At 45.1% G+C, this 17,528-nt stretch overlaps 3 protein-coding genes across 3 annotated transcripts; all 3 read right to left on the reverse strand.

Moving 5' to 3' along the window:
- Window positions 1-1,724: 1,724 nt before the first annotated feature.
- Window positions 1,725-2,709, reverse strand: LOC306823026 (odorant receptor 131-2-like; the record flags this gene model as incomplete). The annotated part of the gene is given in 3 exon segments (XM_079342391.1): window positions 1,725-2,177; window positions 2,179-2,538; window positions 2,614-2,709. Coding segments are annotated over 3 exon segments (876 nt in total). The 5' UTR covers window positions 2,677-2,709.
- A 4,316-nt stretch (window positions 2,710-7,025) lies between these two features.
- Window positions 7,026-11,398, reverse strand: LOC306823060 (odorant receptor 131-2-like; the record flags this gene model as incomplete). Its single annotated transcript, XM_079342425.1, has 3 exons — window positions 11,336-11,398; window positions 8,829-9,000; window positions 7,026-7,793 (listed from the first exon to the last, which is right to left on the reverse strand). The coding sequence occupies exons 2-3, from the start codon at window positions 8,970-8,972 to the stop codon at window positions 7,026-7,028; spliced, it is 912 nt and encodes a 303-aa protein (XP_079198551.1). The 5' UTR covers window positions 8,973-9,000; window positions 11,336-11,398.
- Window positions 11,399-11,676: 278 nt separating this feature from the next.
- On the reverse strand, window positions 11,677-15,535 carry LOC306823061 (odorant receptor 131-2-like; the record flags this gene model as incomplete). The annotated part of the gene is made up of 2 exons (XM_079342426.1): window positions 15,302-15,535; window positions 11,677-12,444 (listed from the first exon to the last, which is right to left on the reverse strand). Exons 1-2 carry the CDS (start codon window positions 15,449-15,451, stop codon window positions 11,677-11,679), a joined length of 918 nt encoding a protein of 305 aa, XP_079198552.1. The 5' UTR covers window positions 15,452-15,535.
- Between the last annotated feature and the right edge of the window lie 1,993 nt (window positions 15,536-17,528).

Below are 17,528 nucleotides of genomic sequence, written 5' to 3' on the forward strand. Positions count from 1 at the left end.
TTCATCATCTTTAAACTGGACTGTTCACCTGTTAAATGGAGGTCTGTCTACAGCCATACTCAGTCAGATGGAGTTCATGTTTGCTATCATCCACTCTCTAAACCCTTTGTCTGCTTGTTTGAGGTAAAGGAGAAATGTTTTACAAATAGCTGTAAATAAATACCAACGTTATCTTTACTAAAACTTTATTCATCGGTTTTCATACATCCAACAATTTTACTGCACAGGTTATCCAGCCTTAAGACAAACAGACTTAAAGTCCAGTTCACTGATTTTGCTCCTATTGAAGCCCGTACAAACTCACTGCATTTATTTGGCATAACTTCCTGTTTTGTTTTTTTCATCCAGACCCGTTTTTGTCATGCCATTCAGCCTTAGGATGGAAACACACAAGAAGGTTTTAGGACTTCACAAAGGTCAGGGGGCGTGTCTTCATTCAAGGTCCGTCGTATTCCATTTTTTTTGTGTTGTCGCTGCGATTACATTATTGGTCCCGATAGAGTTGGAGGTCTGGAATTGTGAATATCAAACATGTCTGATATTTAGGATTACTGGTCAGACTGCAAGGACTCCCCACCGACCTGGAGAGGGCAAGCCACCTTTTTCCGGTCGAGAACCATGGCCCCAGATTTAGAGGTGCTGATCCTCATTCCAGCCGCCTCACAACCGGCAGTGAACCGTCCCAATGAGCGCTGGAGGTCCAGGTTTGATGGAGCCAACAGGATCACATCAGCCGTAAAAAGAAGAGACGAGATCCTGTGCTACCCACACCGGACTCCCTCCGGCACCTGGCTGCGCCTAGAAATTCTGTCCATAAAAGTAATGAACAGAACCGGTGACAAAGGGCAGCCCAGCCGGAGGCCAACGCGCACCGGGAACAGGAGCTTGGAGCATACTCTTGGAGCACCCCCAACAGGACGCCACGGGGGACACAGTTGAACGCCTTCTTCAGATCCACAAAGCACATGTGGACTGGTTGGGCAAACTCCCATGAACCCTCGAGCACCCGATGGAGAGTGCAGAGCTGGTCCAGCGTTCTATGGCCAGGACGAAAACCGCATTGTTCCTCTTGAATCTGAGGTTCGACTAACAGCCGGATCTTCCTCTCCAGTACCCTGGAATAGACTTTCCCAGGGAGGCTGAGGAGTGTGATTCCCCGGTAGTTGGAACACACCCTCCGATCCCCCTACTTGAAAAGAGGGACCACCACCCCGGTCTGCCAGTCCAGAGGCACTGTCCCCGACCTCCACGCGATGATACAGAGACGTGTCAACCATGACAGCTCCTGCACATCCAGAGACTTAAGATACTGTCTGTTGTTGTTATTATTTTGTATTTATTTGCATTGTGTTTTTAATTCAATGTAAAGTGTCCTTGAGTGCTATGAAAGGCGCTGTGAAATAAAATTTAGTGAGTACTGGGTTCTTGTTCACGAGTGGGAAGAGGATGGAGCGTGAGGTCAACAGACGGATCGGTGCAGCGTCCGCAGTCATATGGTTGCTGTATCGGTCCGTCGTGATGAAGAAGGAGCCTAGCCGAAAGGGGAAGCTCTCGATTTGCGAGGGAAGTCTGGGCATCTCTGCCTAGACAGCGGCCCCTGAGACCGGCACTGGATAAGCGGCAGAAAATGGATGGATGGATGGTCAGACCACCTCCGACGGAATGCTGACTGCCTCAAGTGGACACTCGAGGAACTGCAGCGTATTTCATGACTGTCTTGACTTTCAGTTGTGGAGGTTGTCGCTGGGTTTGGACTCAGTCCAGGGTTTAATGCTTGTTCTCACTGTGCAGAGGAGATACTTCATTAAATGCTGTCGAAACATCTGATCTCGAAGGCCGTACACGATGGGACTGATGAACCGGGGAAGGACCTGGATGATGATGTAGGACACAAAGACTACATGTATATAATGTTTAGGAAACCAGCTCAACAGAGACCTGCTGATCAGATTGTAAACATATGTGAGAATAGACAACAGCAGCTGGAAACCATGGAGCAGGATTGTATTCCTGGCCTTCTTTGCATCTCCATCAGCGGATTTAGCTGCTGTGAAGATCATCACATACGTGTAGAAGAGTGTGAGCCAAACACCAATCAGGTAGACTGTGTAGCAGACGTCATTCTTCTGCACGTATATGGGGTGTCTGAAGACAGAATGAGTGTCACAGAATAGAACAAGAATGAAACACCTGCACGGGCTCCGTTGCGAGGAAGATAAAGACGTCGGGCAGTGCAGAGACGGCGCTCAGGGCCCAAATCCCACCAATCAGAACATATGTTCTTTTGACCGTACACAGCTCAGCGTGCCTCAGAGGTAAACACACAGCGATGTAGCACTCCATCGCCATGACGGCTAAGTTGAGCGGAGTGTTGAGAGTGGTGAAGACGGCCAGCGTGATGATGAGGCAGCAAAGTGAAGCATTGATTCTATAGAAGATATAACTGAAGACAAACAGGCTGATTGTTGTCGTGAGCTGGATCATATCGTTCACCACCAGGTGGACGAACAGGATGTAACGAGGATTCATGTTTAAAACCTGAAGGAGACAAGAAGACATTCTGTAATAAAGCTGAAGCTGGTTTCAGGGGTTAAATCACAGAAACATTCTGACCTGCTGCTTCCTGAAGGTGTGGATCATGTAGCTGATGGTTTCACCCAGAACTAAAATGATCATATTTTTGGCCACAGCTTTGCTGTAAGAGTCTCGATAACTCATAGCATCTGTCACGTTGCGGACGTCAGATGAGGCGTTCATGGAGTTCATCTGACGCCTCTGTTGGAGACAGATCAACATTTAAAGGTTATATTTCGGTGCATGCTGTAGCTCTAAACCTCAAACACAACATACTGGAACTGGAAACAGGACTCAAACGTTTTATTTTCTCTTCAGGCTTTCCGTCCCTAAAAAGTTACAGTACTGTTACTGTACTGTACATGGATGTGACGTGAGCAGCTCAGACCAACCTATTTGGCGAGAACACAACGGTGGATTTATCTTTTTTGCATTCCTAACCCGGTCGAGAAAAGGTGGTTTGCCCTCTTCGGGTCGGTGGGGAGTCCTTGCCCCAGGTGGAGGAGTTTAAGTATCTCGGGGTCTTGTTCACGAGTGGGGGGAAGATGGAGCGTGAGATCGACAGACGGATCGGTGCGGCGTCTGCAGTCATGCGGTCGCTGTATCGGTCCGTCGTGGTGAAGAAGGAGCTAAGCCGAAAGGCGAAGCTCTCGATTTACCGGTCGATCTTCGTTCCTACCCTCACCTATGGTCATGAGCTTTGGGTCAGGACCGAAAGAACCAGATCTCGGATACAAGCGGCCGAAATGGGCTTCCTCCGTAGGGTGGCTGGGCGCACCCTTAGAGATAGGGTGAGGAGCTCGGTCACCAGGGAGGAGCTCGGAGTAGAGCCGTTACTCCTCCACATCGAGAGGAGTCAGTTGAGGTGGTTCGGGCATCTGGTCCGGATGCCCCCTGGATGCCTCCCTAGGGAGGTGTTCCGGGCATGTCCCTCCGGGAGGAGGCCTCGGGGTAGACCCAGGACACGCTGGAGAGACTATGTCTCTCGGCTGGCTTGGGAACGCCTTGGGGTCCCACCGGAAGAGCTGGAGGAGGTGTCTGGGGTGAGGGAAGTCTGGGTGTCTCTGCTTAGACTGCTGCCCCCGCGACCCGGCCCCGAATAAGCGGCAGAAAATGGATGGATGGATGGATGGCATTCCTAACCCCAGAAAATCCCCCCACCGTCGAAACAAAAGGCACATCTGATACAATATTTTGTCTCCCCCAGAAATGTTGTCGTGTAAAGCCAGCCTCAGTCCAGAGTCCAAACATTACAGACAACATTACTTTGGGCCTGATGTACTAAACGTTTGCTTGTATTAAAACGTGTGCAAACTTGATACCACCAGCAAAAACATGCATCAGATCTACTAACAGGGTGCAGAGAGGATTACATCTTTCTTATGAGCAAAACAACACGTCTTGTCCCTTTAGTACGTTTGCCTTAATGAATGTGCAACATGAGGCCTTTTTGCCTCAGTGTGCAAAATACTGGGAGGAGAAAATACAAAGAAGTTAAGTTAGTACACACAGTGTGATTTACCAAGCCAGGCAAACATTGAGGTGATTGTGACTTTCTAAATTTAACCCTTTACAGGAAACTCATTGAAATACTTTGAAATTCAAAAATTCAACCTCACAGTTATTCAGGGACATAACAGAACTTTATTTCTGTTATAACATTTTTCAAAAAAATGTAAGTGTAATAAACATTTACAAAGCTACCATATTTGGTTCAAATGCCACAATAGCAGGATCAGTGACGTAGGGTGATCTCTTCTGATTGGCTGAGTGAGGATCACATGCTTCTCGACCTCACTGAGGTGCAGAAGGCTGGCCATGTGTAATGTTTGGGTTAACACTTAACGTGTTAATCCAGGAGCACAATCTGTTTCCCTCTTCTCACCAACATTTTAAACTGAGCATTTCCTTTTTCTCGGGTTGCACGTTTTACAAAGACATCTATGTCCGATCAGACACAGCGCTGGTCTTGGCAATAGTCCGAGTGTTGCACCTGAGCGCCGTGCCACAGCTCGCACTTCCTGCGCAATGTTTGACAATTCATTCGAAAAATGAAGGACAGAAAAGAGAGGCCACGTTTAATGCCGAGGTTTTCTGATAAGCCAAATGTTATTTTTGTTATACTCAGATTTATCTGCTAAAACTCGAAAATTCTATACAGTCACTTGCCTCTCTCACGTGGACTTTAGTACTCTTTAATTAGGATCTCAGTAAATCAGGCCCTTAGTGTTATAAAATAAAAGTCTTGAGTTGAACTCTGTCAGATGTGATCTGTTGCTGCTCTCTGACCTCGGCAGAATAAACTCTAAGATAATCCAGTCTGTCTCACGATTTCCAGCAGAAACCTCCCCAGGATGAACTTTAAAGAGTTTCCATCAATGTTCCTTAAAAAGCAGACCATCTAAGTTCACACAACAATCTAACAACAGATAATTCTCCTGAAAGGAGCAAAGATTCATTAGACTGACGCTGAGATCACAGCTATCACACACGATCAGTTGTTGAATTCACAACATCTGGTGAATCAAACTTAAACTCTGTGAACAAGAGGAGGCCCCACGATTCGATATCTTCTCCATACTTGAATCACGATTCTACATATTGTGAGATAACTTTTCCAAACGCTTTTTATGTCCACAAGATGAATCAAAATCCAGAAGTGTTTTGTCAGTGGAGCCCACAGACTGCTGTGATCCAAGTCAAACCCTGTAAACGGCTGCATGCTACCATGAAGAGTCTGTGTACAGGTGAGAAAGTGTGACAGAGTTTACCTTTAAGTCAAACATTTAAAAACAGGATCTGCACTACGTGTTGAGTTCTTATCAAGACAGTGAGACTGGCTAACGGTGTCTGATTCAATAAATCTGTTTCCATAAAGAGCGACCGTGTGCCCGAGCGTCGTCACTGCCTTTCAGTTGTTCCCCCTCCTCCGATCTGCACACCTGTCACACACTCAGGTGTGTCATGATTCTAGAAACGTGCTGAATTTAAGAACTCAGAACAGAAGTGTTGTGTTAAAGCAGTTAACACCACACACAGTTTAAAGAATAAAACAGCAGAGACCACAGTACAAAGAGTAAACAGCATTATGACAGCGAGCAGCTGTTTTAACTGTCCTACCTGAGACGCCGTCTGTGAGGCTCCACTTTCAGAAGTCTGATGGCTTTTTATGAGGAGGCTGCAAGAGTTCTGTAGACTGGCAGAGTCTGCATCACTGTGACATCCAGAAACATCCAGTGAACTCAACTTATTCATCAGAGGCCTGTCAGTCAACCATAACACTACTTTACCATCAGTGTGTGAATGTGTATGAATGGATGAGTTCATACTGATGGACTCTGCAGCAGCCTCTACCATCAGTGTGTGAATGTGTATGAATGGATGAGTTCATACTGATGGACTCTGCAGCAGCCTCTACCATCAGTGTGTGAATGTGTGTGAATGGATGAGTTCATACTGATGGACTCTTTACTCTGCAGCAGCCTCTACCATCAGTGTGTGAATGTGTATGAATGGATGAGTTAATACTGATGGACTCTTTACTCTGCAGCAGCCTCTACCATCAGTGTGTGAATGTGTATGAATGGATGAGTTCATACTGATGGACTCTTTACTCTGCAGCAGCCTCTACCATCAGTGTGTGAATGTGTATGAATGGATGAGTTAATACTGATGGACTCTTTACTCTGCAGCAGCCTCTACCATCAGTGTGTGAATAGATAGATAGATAGATAGATACTTTATGTGTATGAATGGATGAGTTCATACTGATGGACTCTTTACTCTGCAGCAGCCTCTACCATCAGTGTGTGAATGGATGAGTTAATACTGATGGACTCTTTACTCTGCAGCAGCCTCTACCATCAGTGTGTGAATGTGTATGAATGGATGAGTTAATACTGATGGACTCTTTACTCTGCAGCAGCCTCTACCATCAGTGTGTGAATAGATAGATAGATACTTTATGTGTATGAATGGATGAGTTTATACTGATGGACTCTACAGCAGCCTCTACCATCAGTGTATGAATGGATGAGTTCATACTGATGGACTCTACAGCAGCCTCTACCATCAGTGTATGAATGGATGAGTTCATACTGATGGACTCTGCAGCAGCCTCTACCATCAGTGTGTGAATGGATGAGTTAATACTGATGGACTCTTTACTCTGCAGCAGCCTCTACCATCAGTGTGTGAATGTGTATGAATGGATGAGTTCATACTGATGGACTCTTTACTCGGCAGCAGCCTCTACCATCAGTGTGTGAATGGATGAGTTAATACTGAGGTATTTAGATGTGAGATTGTGGTATCCTTTTGTTTCTAAACGTTACATGATGAGCGCGTTAGTTGAAGAATAGTGGAGTTAATGAAGAGAAGGAGTGAGAGTTGTGCAAAGTTTTACTTTATTATTAGGAAATACCTCCTTACTTTTTGTAAGTTCTGAATGGTTATCGGATGGTGACTTTACAAAACAGATACCTTTTCAGGTACCTCCGGAAAGTGTTGTCTCGTACACCGTAAATTACTGGACTAATGGATCTGGGCAGGATTTGCACAATAACATAATAAGCAAAGAGACTGTCTGTATAGTTTTGAGGAAAACGTTGCCTGAGAAAAGATAATAATGGAGGGCCAATATATTTTCCCATACCCAGCAGCAGCTGGAACCCGTGCAGAAGGATGGTGTTTCTGGCCTTGTTAGCATCTTTGCTAGCTGTTTTTGCCGTGAACAGAATCCTACAATACGTGTAGGAGATAGTGATCCAGACTGCAGCTAGAAGCAGTGAATGTACGACATCTTTCTTCTTAACTAAGAGCGGATTTGGAAAGGCCACTACTCTGTTGCAGAACACTCGGGAGCTGAAGAAGTCCAGCGGCTCGGTTGCTAACGTGACGAACAGATCAGGAAGAACAGACAAAATGCTCGTGATCCAGATCAGACCGATCACAATCAAGGTTCTCCTGATGGTGCAGATCTGCACGTGGCGGAGCGGCATGCAGATGGCGATGTAGCACTCCACCGCCATGCAGGCCAGGTTGAGAGGCGTGTTATCGGTGACGAAGAGAGTTAGCAGGATTATGACCCAACAGACGGGGACATATATTCTGTAGATAGTGTAGCTGATGATGAACAGGATTACAGTCAGCGTCACCTGGATGGTGTCATTGACCACCAAGTGAATGAAGAGGATGTATCGAGGGTTTCTGTAGAAGATCTGAGGGAGAGAAGCAAAATACATCTGTGAAGGTTCCAGTCTTTGACGCCATGGTAGTTCACAGTTACATCCAAGAGACAACGGGACCTGGTTCAAGATTCAACCAGGTCCAGTTAGCTTTTGGTTTTTGACTTTGAACAACCATAAAATGTGCAAGTGGAAGGTTAAAGAAATGGGAGAAGCCTCACTTTTAGTACCCAAAGGCATATATATGGTAACTCTTAACGGACTACAGTACCCAACTTTAACACAACATATCACCTTCACAGATTCTCTTCCCACAGATAACGTGTGCCTAATGTTGCCATGGTTGGTTTGGACCAGTAGAGGGCTCCAGTGGGTTTGTACTCTGGTCGGATGAGCGGTTTTGTCATCCCAGGCCTCGTGACCACCTAGCCTTTGTTTTTCTGAGCGCCAGCGTCTTTTTAAAATGGCTTTCTATGAGGGGAGAACGTTCACAGAAGCAGACGGGCGGCCCAGAGAAAAAGCACAACACGTGCTCAAGGTGAAAATCGTCCAACCTTTCATAAAGGCGCTGTTGAAGTCACTGCTAACTACTGATCGTGTCTTGTACCCACAACCTCCTCGCTTTCTTCTCAGTGCATAAACGCTTCATGTGAGCGTTCATGAACACACAGCCAAGGCTTTTCTACAGACGCAGGTGGACACAGGGCTTAAAATGTTTCCTCTCAGCTCCTCAGTGATCTATAAAGCTGTTGACTTTGTAAGCTAACAAACTGCTGTTAAAAAGCCACTATGGCGCAAGCTAACACTAGCATACTTGGACTGGCAGCGTTTTAAATTTGGTCTGCAGTAGCCATTTTAAACACTAGCATAACAGCATAACAAATATTTTAAAACTGAAAATAATGTCATTTTAATCGTGAGTAAAAACAGTGAAATCAAATTTCAGCGTTTAATCCAGATGTTAAAAAATGAATTCTTTAACAGCTCAAATAATAACGCATCCTGACACACATTTTAAAGACCCTGACCCTCCAACAGTGAAACGGTTTAACCCGGCCGCGGTCATACCTGGTGTTTGCTGAAGGTGTAAAAGAGGCTGGCATTGATGTAGTTGATGGAGATCCCCAGAAACACGATGATCACGTTCTTGGCGACGGCTTTAGAGAGAGAATCTTGATACCGAACGACCACCGTTGTGTTGGCCAATGACATGATCAGCTCAAATATTACAAAGTCCTTCCTAGAAAGGAGAGAGCATCATATTAGTTTAATGATGTTCGTAATCAATGTCATAACACTGAATTTATCAGGTCACAATTTAAAGGACTGGTATGTAAGTCTGACACCTGGAGTTTAAAATGGGTACTGCAGTCTAAACATTGTCGAGAGCTGCAGCATCCTGTCCCGTATTAGACAGCAGCCTCTACCATCAGTGTGTGAATGTGTGTGAATGGATGAGTTAATACTGATGGACTCTTTACTCTGCAGCAGCCTCTACCATCAGTGTGTGAATGTGTGTGAATGGATGAGTTAATACTGATGGACTCTTTACTCTGCAGCAGCCTCTACCATCAGTGTGTGAATGTGTCTGAATGGATGAGTTCATACTGATGGACTCTGCAGCAGCCTCTACCATCAGTGTGTGAATGTGTAGGTGTGACCTGTGGTGTAAAAGACCTTTGAGTCATCAGAAGTATAGAACAGAAATATAAAAATCTATTCTCCATTTTAACAGACTTGCAGGACAAGAAAACGTTTTACTTAATAGTATAATGTCTCCCTTTATAGTTTTTTATATTGTTTATTTAAAACACAAATTATGTTGCTCTTCTATTTGTAAATTATTTCCTTTTTGGTAGAGTTGAGAAGTGTTGTGCTGTCCTACCTGTGCAAATGGCCATAAACATGAACATGTAATCTAAGCTACCTTCTCTGGTCCAATCAGATCCAGAGCATTCAGGAGCAGAATCTAAAGTTAGAAGGAGGACATACTGGCTGCTGCATTGTTGTCAGAGAAGCTTCAACACAGCAGGTTTCCTTCACGATCACAGAGGAAGAGAGCAGCTCTCTGATTGGCTGACTGATCACAGAGGAAGAGAGCGTCATCATCTCTCTCCACAGCTCAATTAAAGAGGATTAAACAACACTTAATTCCAGAAATGGGCTTTGAAGAAAACTTGATTTTCTCACAGAACATTGAAGACAACATGAGCAGACGTGTTCCCCTCCTCACTCGTCTTATTAACATCAACAAAGCATCTACAGAGAAGTGTGCACGTCTGCGTTTTCATGATAATGAAGGGCTCCATGTGCCATTATCCCACTATCACTTTATTATGTAGTACATACACTTGGCTTTATAGTCAAATATTATATTTATTACTGCATTATAGTTCTGTTATATCTGTTCATTACATATATGCATCATGTCTGATCACATCTTAGTCTGATCACTGTCCACTTATATCTGTTTCTGCACTACAGTTCTGTTTATACCTGTTTCTACAGTCTACTGCATGTCTGTTTACATCACGTCTGTTTACATCATGTCTGTTTACATCATGTCTGTTTACATGTCTGTTTACATCACGTCTGTTTACATCATGTCTGTTTGCATCATGTCTGTTTACATCATGTCTGTTTACATCATGTCTGTTTACATCATGTCTGTTTACATCATGTCTGTTTACATCATGTCTGTTTACATCATGTCTGTTTACATCATGTCTGTTTACATGTTTGCTTTACATGCGTGTCCTTTTACTGTCCTCTGAATCTAACTCTGTAGTTTGTTTTTAACTTGTACAAACATCTAGACACTTGACTCTCTGCTCTTCCTTCTATCTAACTCTGTGATTTTATATTCTAACTTTGTACTAACACTCTTAAAACTTATTCTTCTTTGACACTTTATTCTTTGTTGACTCTTATCTTGGTTAAAGGTTTTAGCATAGCTGCACTGTCGTTCATTTACTGCTCTGTGTGCTCTTGAATTTCCCCCCACGGACAAATGAAGTTGTTTGAATTTGAATTATGAGACATGTTGTAACATTAGTAATAAGCTGGTGAGCCACTGTGTGGTATGTACAGGCTGGTTTACTGATTCACATCACACAGCTCACAGCTTCACTCATAACACAAGTCAGTGATATTCAGAAGCTCAGAATCAAACATTTCCCCTCCTTAGAGCCAGCTGTCAGTCACAGCCTGACCAAAGACAAACTCTGTGATTAATGTGAGGGAGAAGCTTCAGAGCGTGGAGCTGTCAGCAAGACACACAACTCATAAAAGTGCCCACAAGAAGAGAAATCAAGACACCACTGAGTAAAAACACAACAGGACAGAAACACGTAAATCTGTTCGTTCCTCAACATCAACCACGCTCGACTAAACCAATCCTTCAGTTTGAAGAGAATGATGTCTGAGCAAAGGGGCTCAACCAGGAGGACATGTTCAAGGATAGAAACACAAATCACATGTGACAGAAGAGTTATGAAAAATCCACATAAACAGGAAGACGTCAGTGTTTGTGTTTGAGGCAGGAGCGACATGAGAGAAGAGAAGCTGGTACTTACCCAGTGCATGCAGTAAGACGAGCACAGCAACAACATGGCTTCAGTCAGTCTCTCACTTTATAAATGGTGTCTCACCATCCACTGTGAATATTACTGGACAAATCCTGCAGTGACGTCCCCCGTCTGTTCCTGCAGGGGGTTCACACCTGTCAATCAGGTCAGCTACACGCCTCACCATGGGAAACAAACTAAAACTAAAACTATTATGATTCATCTGAAAACACAAACCAGGAGGTTCTTTTATTGAGCAAAGACAAAAAGAAGAATATAAAGAAGCAGTCAAGAACACAATCTGAAGTTTTTTTTTTTTATGATTTCATAACCAGTCGATAATCTGATGCTTACGGCGTGCTGACTTTACACAACAGATACCTCTTCAGATACTTTCTGAAAGTCTTGTCTCGTACGCCATAAATGATGGAGCTTATGGCGCGTGGAAGGATATGTATGATTATATAACAAGCGAACAGGGAGTCTGAGACGTTCTTGGGGAACCATTGCAGGAGAGCGGATGTCAACAGAGGATCTGCATACGTTGCCATACACAGCAGCAGCTGAAAACCGTGGAGAACGATGGTGTTTCTGGCCTTCTTAGCATCTTTGCTCGCTGCTTTAGCGGTGAACAGGATTCTAAAGTACGTGTAGAAGATAACAAGCCAAACCACCACCAGATACATGATATAAGTAATGTCTCTTTTCCTGACGATGTGCGGATTTGGGAAGGCCGTTTCTCTGAGGCAGAACACTCGAGAGCTGAAGAAGTCCAGCGGCTCGGTGGCCAACGTGATGAAAAGATCAGGAAGGACAGACAACATGCTCGTGATCCAGATCAGACCGATCACAATCAAGGTTCTCCTGATGGTGCAGATCTGCACGTGGCGGAGCGGCATGCAGATGGCGATGTAGCACTCCACCGCCATGCAGGCCAGGTTGAGAGGCGTGTTCTCGGTGGTGAAGAGAGCCAGCAGCAAGAAGACACAACACATGGACACATTTATTTTGTAGAGGGTGTAGCTGATGATGAACAGGATGACAGTCAGCATCACCTGGATCATGTCGTTGAGTACCAGGTGGAAAAACAGGATGTATCGAGGATTCATGTAGAAAATCTACAGAGTGAAAAGAAACAGACGAAGTGATGAGTAACACCAACATGTCAGAGGTAGATTTAGTGACTTGGGACTTCCCCAGACAAAGACATGAAGGAAACATGCTGTGTTGAAGAGAGAGCTGATGACGCAGTCTGTGGTGTCCAGCGTCCTCTTCTACGCAGTGGTGTGCTGGGGAGGAAGCTGCAAGAAGAGGGACGCAGCACGCCTGGACAGACTGGTGAGGAGGGCCGGCTCTGTGGTGGGTACAGAGCTGGACTCACTGGTGACAGTGGTAGAGAGGAGGTCTCTGGACAAAATGCTCTCCATCATGGACAACACACACCACCCCCTGCACAGCACCTTCACCGGCCAGAGGAGCATGTTCAGTGACAGACTGCTGTCACAGTCGTGCTCCACGGACAGACTCAAGAACTCTTTTGTCCCCCTGGCAATAAGACTGTACAACACTTCACAGTCACGGCAGGGAAGAAGCGCACGGTGATCCCTGGAATCTTTTTTCACTTTTTTCTCACTCCTCATCTGCACTGCTGACCTCAGAGTCAGCCTCCAGTTGGACACTTTAATGCATATTGATAGTCACCTTACTGAGCACTGGTCACTTTAATGATAATCACCCTAATCATGTCTGGTTTCATCCTACTGTTGTGTTATGCTACATCTGTAATGGTTGACATGATCACCCTAATTAGGTCAAGTTTCACTCTATTGTCTTCAACACTTAATGCTAATCTGCTCCTCAATAGTTGGGTACTTTAATGATAATCACCCTAATCACTCCTGGTTTCAGGTTATTGTCTAGGACACTTAATGCAAATCACTGCTCCTTTAAGTTGGTGAGCCAATTTACATCCCTGCATTGACTGTTTAATGACTGTACTCACACTGTACTCACACTGTACTCACACCTCTGGCACTACCTCAAACACCTCTGTACATGCACATGTAACTAGTTTCTAAAGGTCAGCACTTTGTTTCTAAGGCTCTTTAACTGTTTACAGGTCTCTTTTAACCAACACATGTTTTTCTCTCCTCACAGGTTATGTACATTATGCTATATTAGTTTTAAGTCTAATGCTAATGCTAACTGCACAGGTTTAACATATAATTATGTTTATTCTTAGTCACATAGGGGCTGCTATATCTTGTTTGGGGGATTTTGTATACAGAGGGGAGGGGGGACAGCGGGTGTGTATTGTAACTAATGTCTTGTGTCCTGCCTGTCTGTATACTGCTACTGGATGCCTTGAATTTCCCTCGGGATCAATAAAGTATCTATCTATCTATCTATCTATCTATCTATCTATCTATCTATCTATCTATCTATCTATCTATCTATCCTCTGTGATCAGTCAGCCAATCAGAGAGCTGCTCTCTTCCTGTGTGATCATGAAGGAAACCTGCTGTGTTGAAGCTTCTCTGACAACAATGCAGCAGCCAGTATGTCCTCCTTCTAACTTTAGATTCTGCTCCTGAATGCTCTGGATTTGATTGGACCAGAGAAGGTAGGCGGGGCTTTGAAGGCCGTTTTGGACGCCCTTGGGTTTGCCAGATATGAGAGCAGTTATCAGGTGAACAGGTGTTGCAGCGATGGAAGCGGGCAGTGGAACTGCTTCAGATAGAAGTGATTGTACCCGAGCTAAAAAGCCTCTGCATGTTTCTAATAAGCTCCAGCAGCAGAAAGCTGCTCAAACTAGGATCAATGTTGGAGATGCTTTTGAAACATGGAGAGAGGTTAGAACGCAGAAAGCTTTACAGACCCATGCAGAGCTGGCTAAACACTGAAGCTACAGTGTCCACCACATGCAGAGCTGGCTAAACACTGAAGCTACAGTGTCTCTACATGCAGAGCTGGCTAAACACTGAAGCTACAGTGTCCACCACATGCAGAGCTGGCTAAACACTGAAGCTACAGTGTCCACCACATGCAGAGCTGGCTAAACACTGAAGCTACAGTGTCCACCACATGCAGAGCTGGCTAAATACTGAAGCTACAGTGTCCACCACATGCAGAGCTGGCTAAACACTGAAGCTACAGTGTCCACCACATGCAGAGCTGGCTAAACACTGAAGCTACAGTGTCCACCACATGCAGAGCTGGCTAAACACTGAAGCTACAGTGTCTCTACATGCAGAGCTGGCTAAACACTGAAGCTACAGTGTCCACCACATGCAGAGCTGGCTAAACACTGAAGCTACAGTGTCTCTACATGCAGAGCTGGCTAAACACTGAAGCTACAGTGTCCACCACATGCAGAGCTGGCTAAAAACTGAAGCTACAGTGTCCACCACATGCAGAGCTGGCTAAACACTGAAGCTACGGTGTCTCTACATGCAGAGCTGGCTAAACACTGAAGCTACAGTGTCTCTACATGCAGAGCTGGCTAAACACTGAAGCTACAGTGTCTTTCATCCTCAGTGGGACACATAGAAAAAAGATGCTGCTTTTTAGGAAAAAAAACACACGGTGGACATGGGGTTTAAATATATTATATTATATATCTATTCTATATGTTATAAGAGAGGTCGCCATCCTGGTCGACTGGTCATCACCAGTGCGTTGAGGCTATTTTGGGCGTGAAGCCCCAGACAGGAAATAGCCAACCTTTGCCTCATGGTTAAACCACCTTTGCTCTTCTGTTGCTGAGACTGGCTGTGTTCCTACCTCCTCATATGTTGATCTCCTCTTACATGTTAATAGAGAGGAAACAAAACGCTCCAGTTCAACACCACCATCACCCACTGGGACATCAAGCAGAATCATCCCCGCTCTGACAGAGTCAAAGTTTCAGGCTGATTGGCGTGGACGTCCTGCTTGTGTTGCTCGTGTTGCAGAGTGATGTGAAGAATGTCGTACCTGATGTTTGCGGAAGGTGTGTATGAGTCCCGCGTGGACGTAGTTGAGCGAGATACTGAGAACGACCACGATCACATTCTTGGTCACAGCTTTGGCGAGGGAGTCTCGGTACTCGATAACCACGGTCACGTTAGCAGACGACACGTTCATCTCTCACAGGTCTGCTGAAACAGGACAAAGTCTGGAGTCAGGTTTATGAAGGTCTCATTTAGTAACACGTGACATCCTCAGATGTGGTCACCACAATCTTAAAGGTCATTACAAGACTGTGATGTTTGTTTGTTACCATGGTAACAGAATAAGAAGTCCAAGGTCCCTTAGCTGACAGACAACCAGCCAATCACAGAGCTGACAGGTAGAGACAGACAACCAGCCAATCACAGAGCTGACAATAGACAACCAGCCAATCACAGAGCTGACAGGTAGAAACAGACAACCAGCCAATCACAGAGCTGACAGACAACCAGCATGTGATTGGACTGTGGGAGGAAGCCGGAGAGAACCCATGCTGTGCACGGGGAGAACATGCAGACTCCACACAGACAGGGATTCAAACCAGCAACCTCTTCACTATGAGGGGACAGAGCTAACCACTGCAGCGCCGTGCAGCCTGATAATGTTGATTCAAACCTTTATTTATTCTCATGAGCACGTCGAGGTTTCCCTCAGTCTGAGACTATGATCCAACAAAACACCAAAGGTAGAGACAGACAACCAGCCAATCACAGAGCTGACAGACAATCAGCCAATCACAGAGCTGACAGACAACCAGACCTTTGAGACTATGATCCAACAAAACGCCAAAAACACAACAAACACTTCAAATCATCAGATCAGAGCGCTGAAAACCTGCAGCCCATGAGCAACTGTGTTCAAATCCAACCTGATCTTCAACTTTCTCTCCTCCACAACATGTCCTGTCTGTCTTCAGCCGTCCTCTCCAATAAAGACAAATAAATCAAAACAACAAAATAACAACAGACACATCGCAGTGTCACATTTTAACAGATAAACAGTCGACGATATTCTCCTTAAAACAGTCAACATTCAGAGAGAAGGCTGGTTCCATCTTCAAACACACACACACACACACACACACACACACACACACACACGTGCATGCATGGTCAATAAATGTTTAAACACATAAAGAGATGAAGAGCGGTGAAGCTGCAGCACAGGCTCCTTCAGTAACTTCAACTGTTGTCTGAGCTGACTTTTAAACACCAGCACATCATGAGAAGTTCACAGTTCATTGTTGAGATCAATCAAAGTGATCACTGACATGAGTCTTAAGCTGTATAATCAGCCTCATGTCCTACGTCTGTGTTTCCATTTAGACTTTAAAACCAGACAAACAGAGAACTGCAGGCAGAGAGAAGCTGAACACCTTCCTCCTGTTCTCTGTGAGCGACTGTCAGAGGGTCGCTGTGTGGATCCACAGAGGCCTGATGAAGAAGAGGCTGAACACCTTCCTCCTGCTCTCTGTGAGTGACTGTCAGAGGGTCACTGTGTGGATCCACAGAGGCCTGATGAAGAAGAGGCTGCAGCTGAACACCTTCCTCCTGCTCTCTGTGAGCGACTGTCAGAGGGTCGCTGTGTGGATCCACAGAGGCCTGAAGAAGAAGAGGCTGCAGCTGAACACCTTCCTCCTGCTCTCTGTGAGCGACTGTCAGAGGGTCACTGTGTGGATCCACAGAGGCCTGAAGAAGAAGAGGCTGCAGCTGAACACCTTCCTCCTGCTCTCTGCACATTTTACACTCAAACAGAAAACGCTCTTTAAAATCTAAAAGATAAAAATGTTCTGCCACAGATGAAAGCTGGAAAAGATACAAACAGGTGAAGTGTTAATAACTCACCAAGCATCACACACACACACACACACAGTCTGTGCAGGTCTGACCTGAGTGCATGCTGTCAAAGCCCAGAGACACAGCTTTATCTGCTTTATGTGCTTCTGTGTGCGCGTGTGTGTGTGTGCGTATCCATGTGTGTGCGTGTGTATGTACATGTGTATGGATGTGTGAGTGTGTGTATGGATGTGTGTGTGTGTATGGATGTGTGTGTGTGGATGTGTGAGTGTGCATGGATGTGTGTGTGGATGGATGTTCCCCACGAGGATGGCCTGCCCAGACCCCCCCCCAACCTATCCTATTCTTCTTTCTGCATCTTGTCCCATTTCAAGCCCAGCTCAGTTTATCAGATGGCTGTTCCGTCATGATCCGGG

The sequence above is a fragment of the Symphodus melops genome (assembly GCF_947650265.1).
Source record: "Symphodus melops genome assembly, chromosome: 4".
Taxonomy (NCBI): domain Eukaryota; kingdom Metazoa; phylum Chordata; class Actinopteri; order Labriformes; family Labridae; genus Symphodus; species Symphodus melops.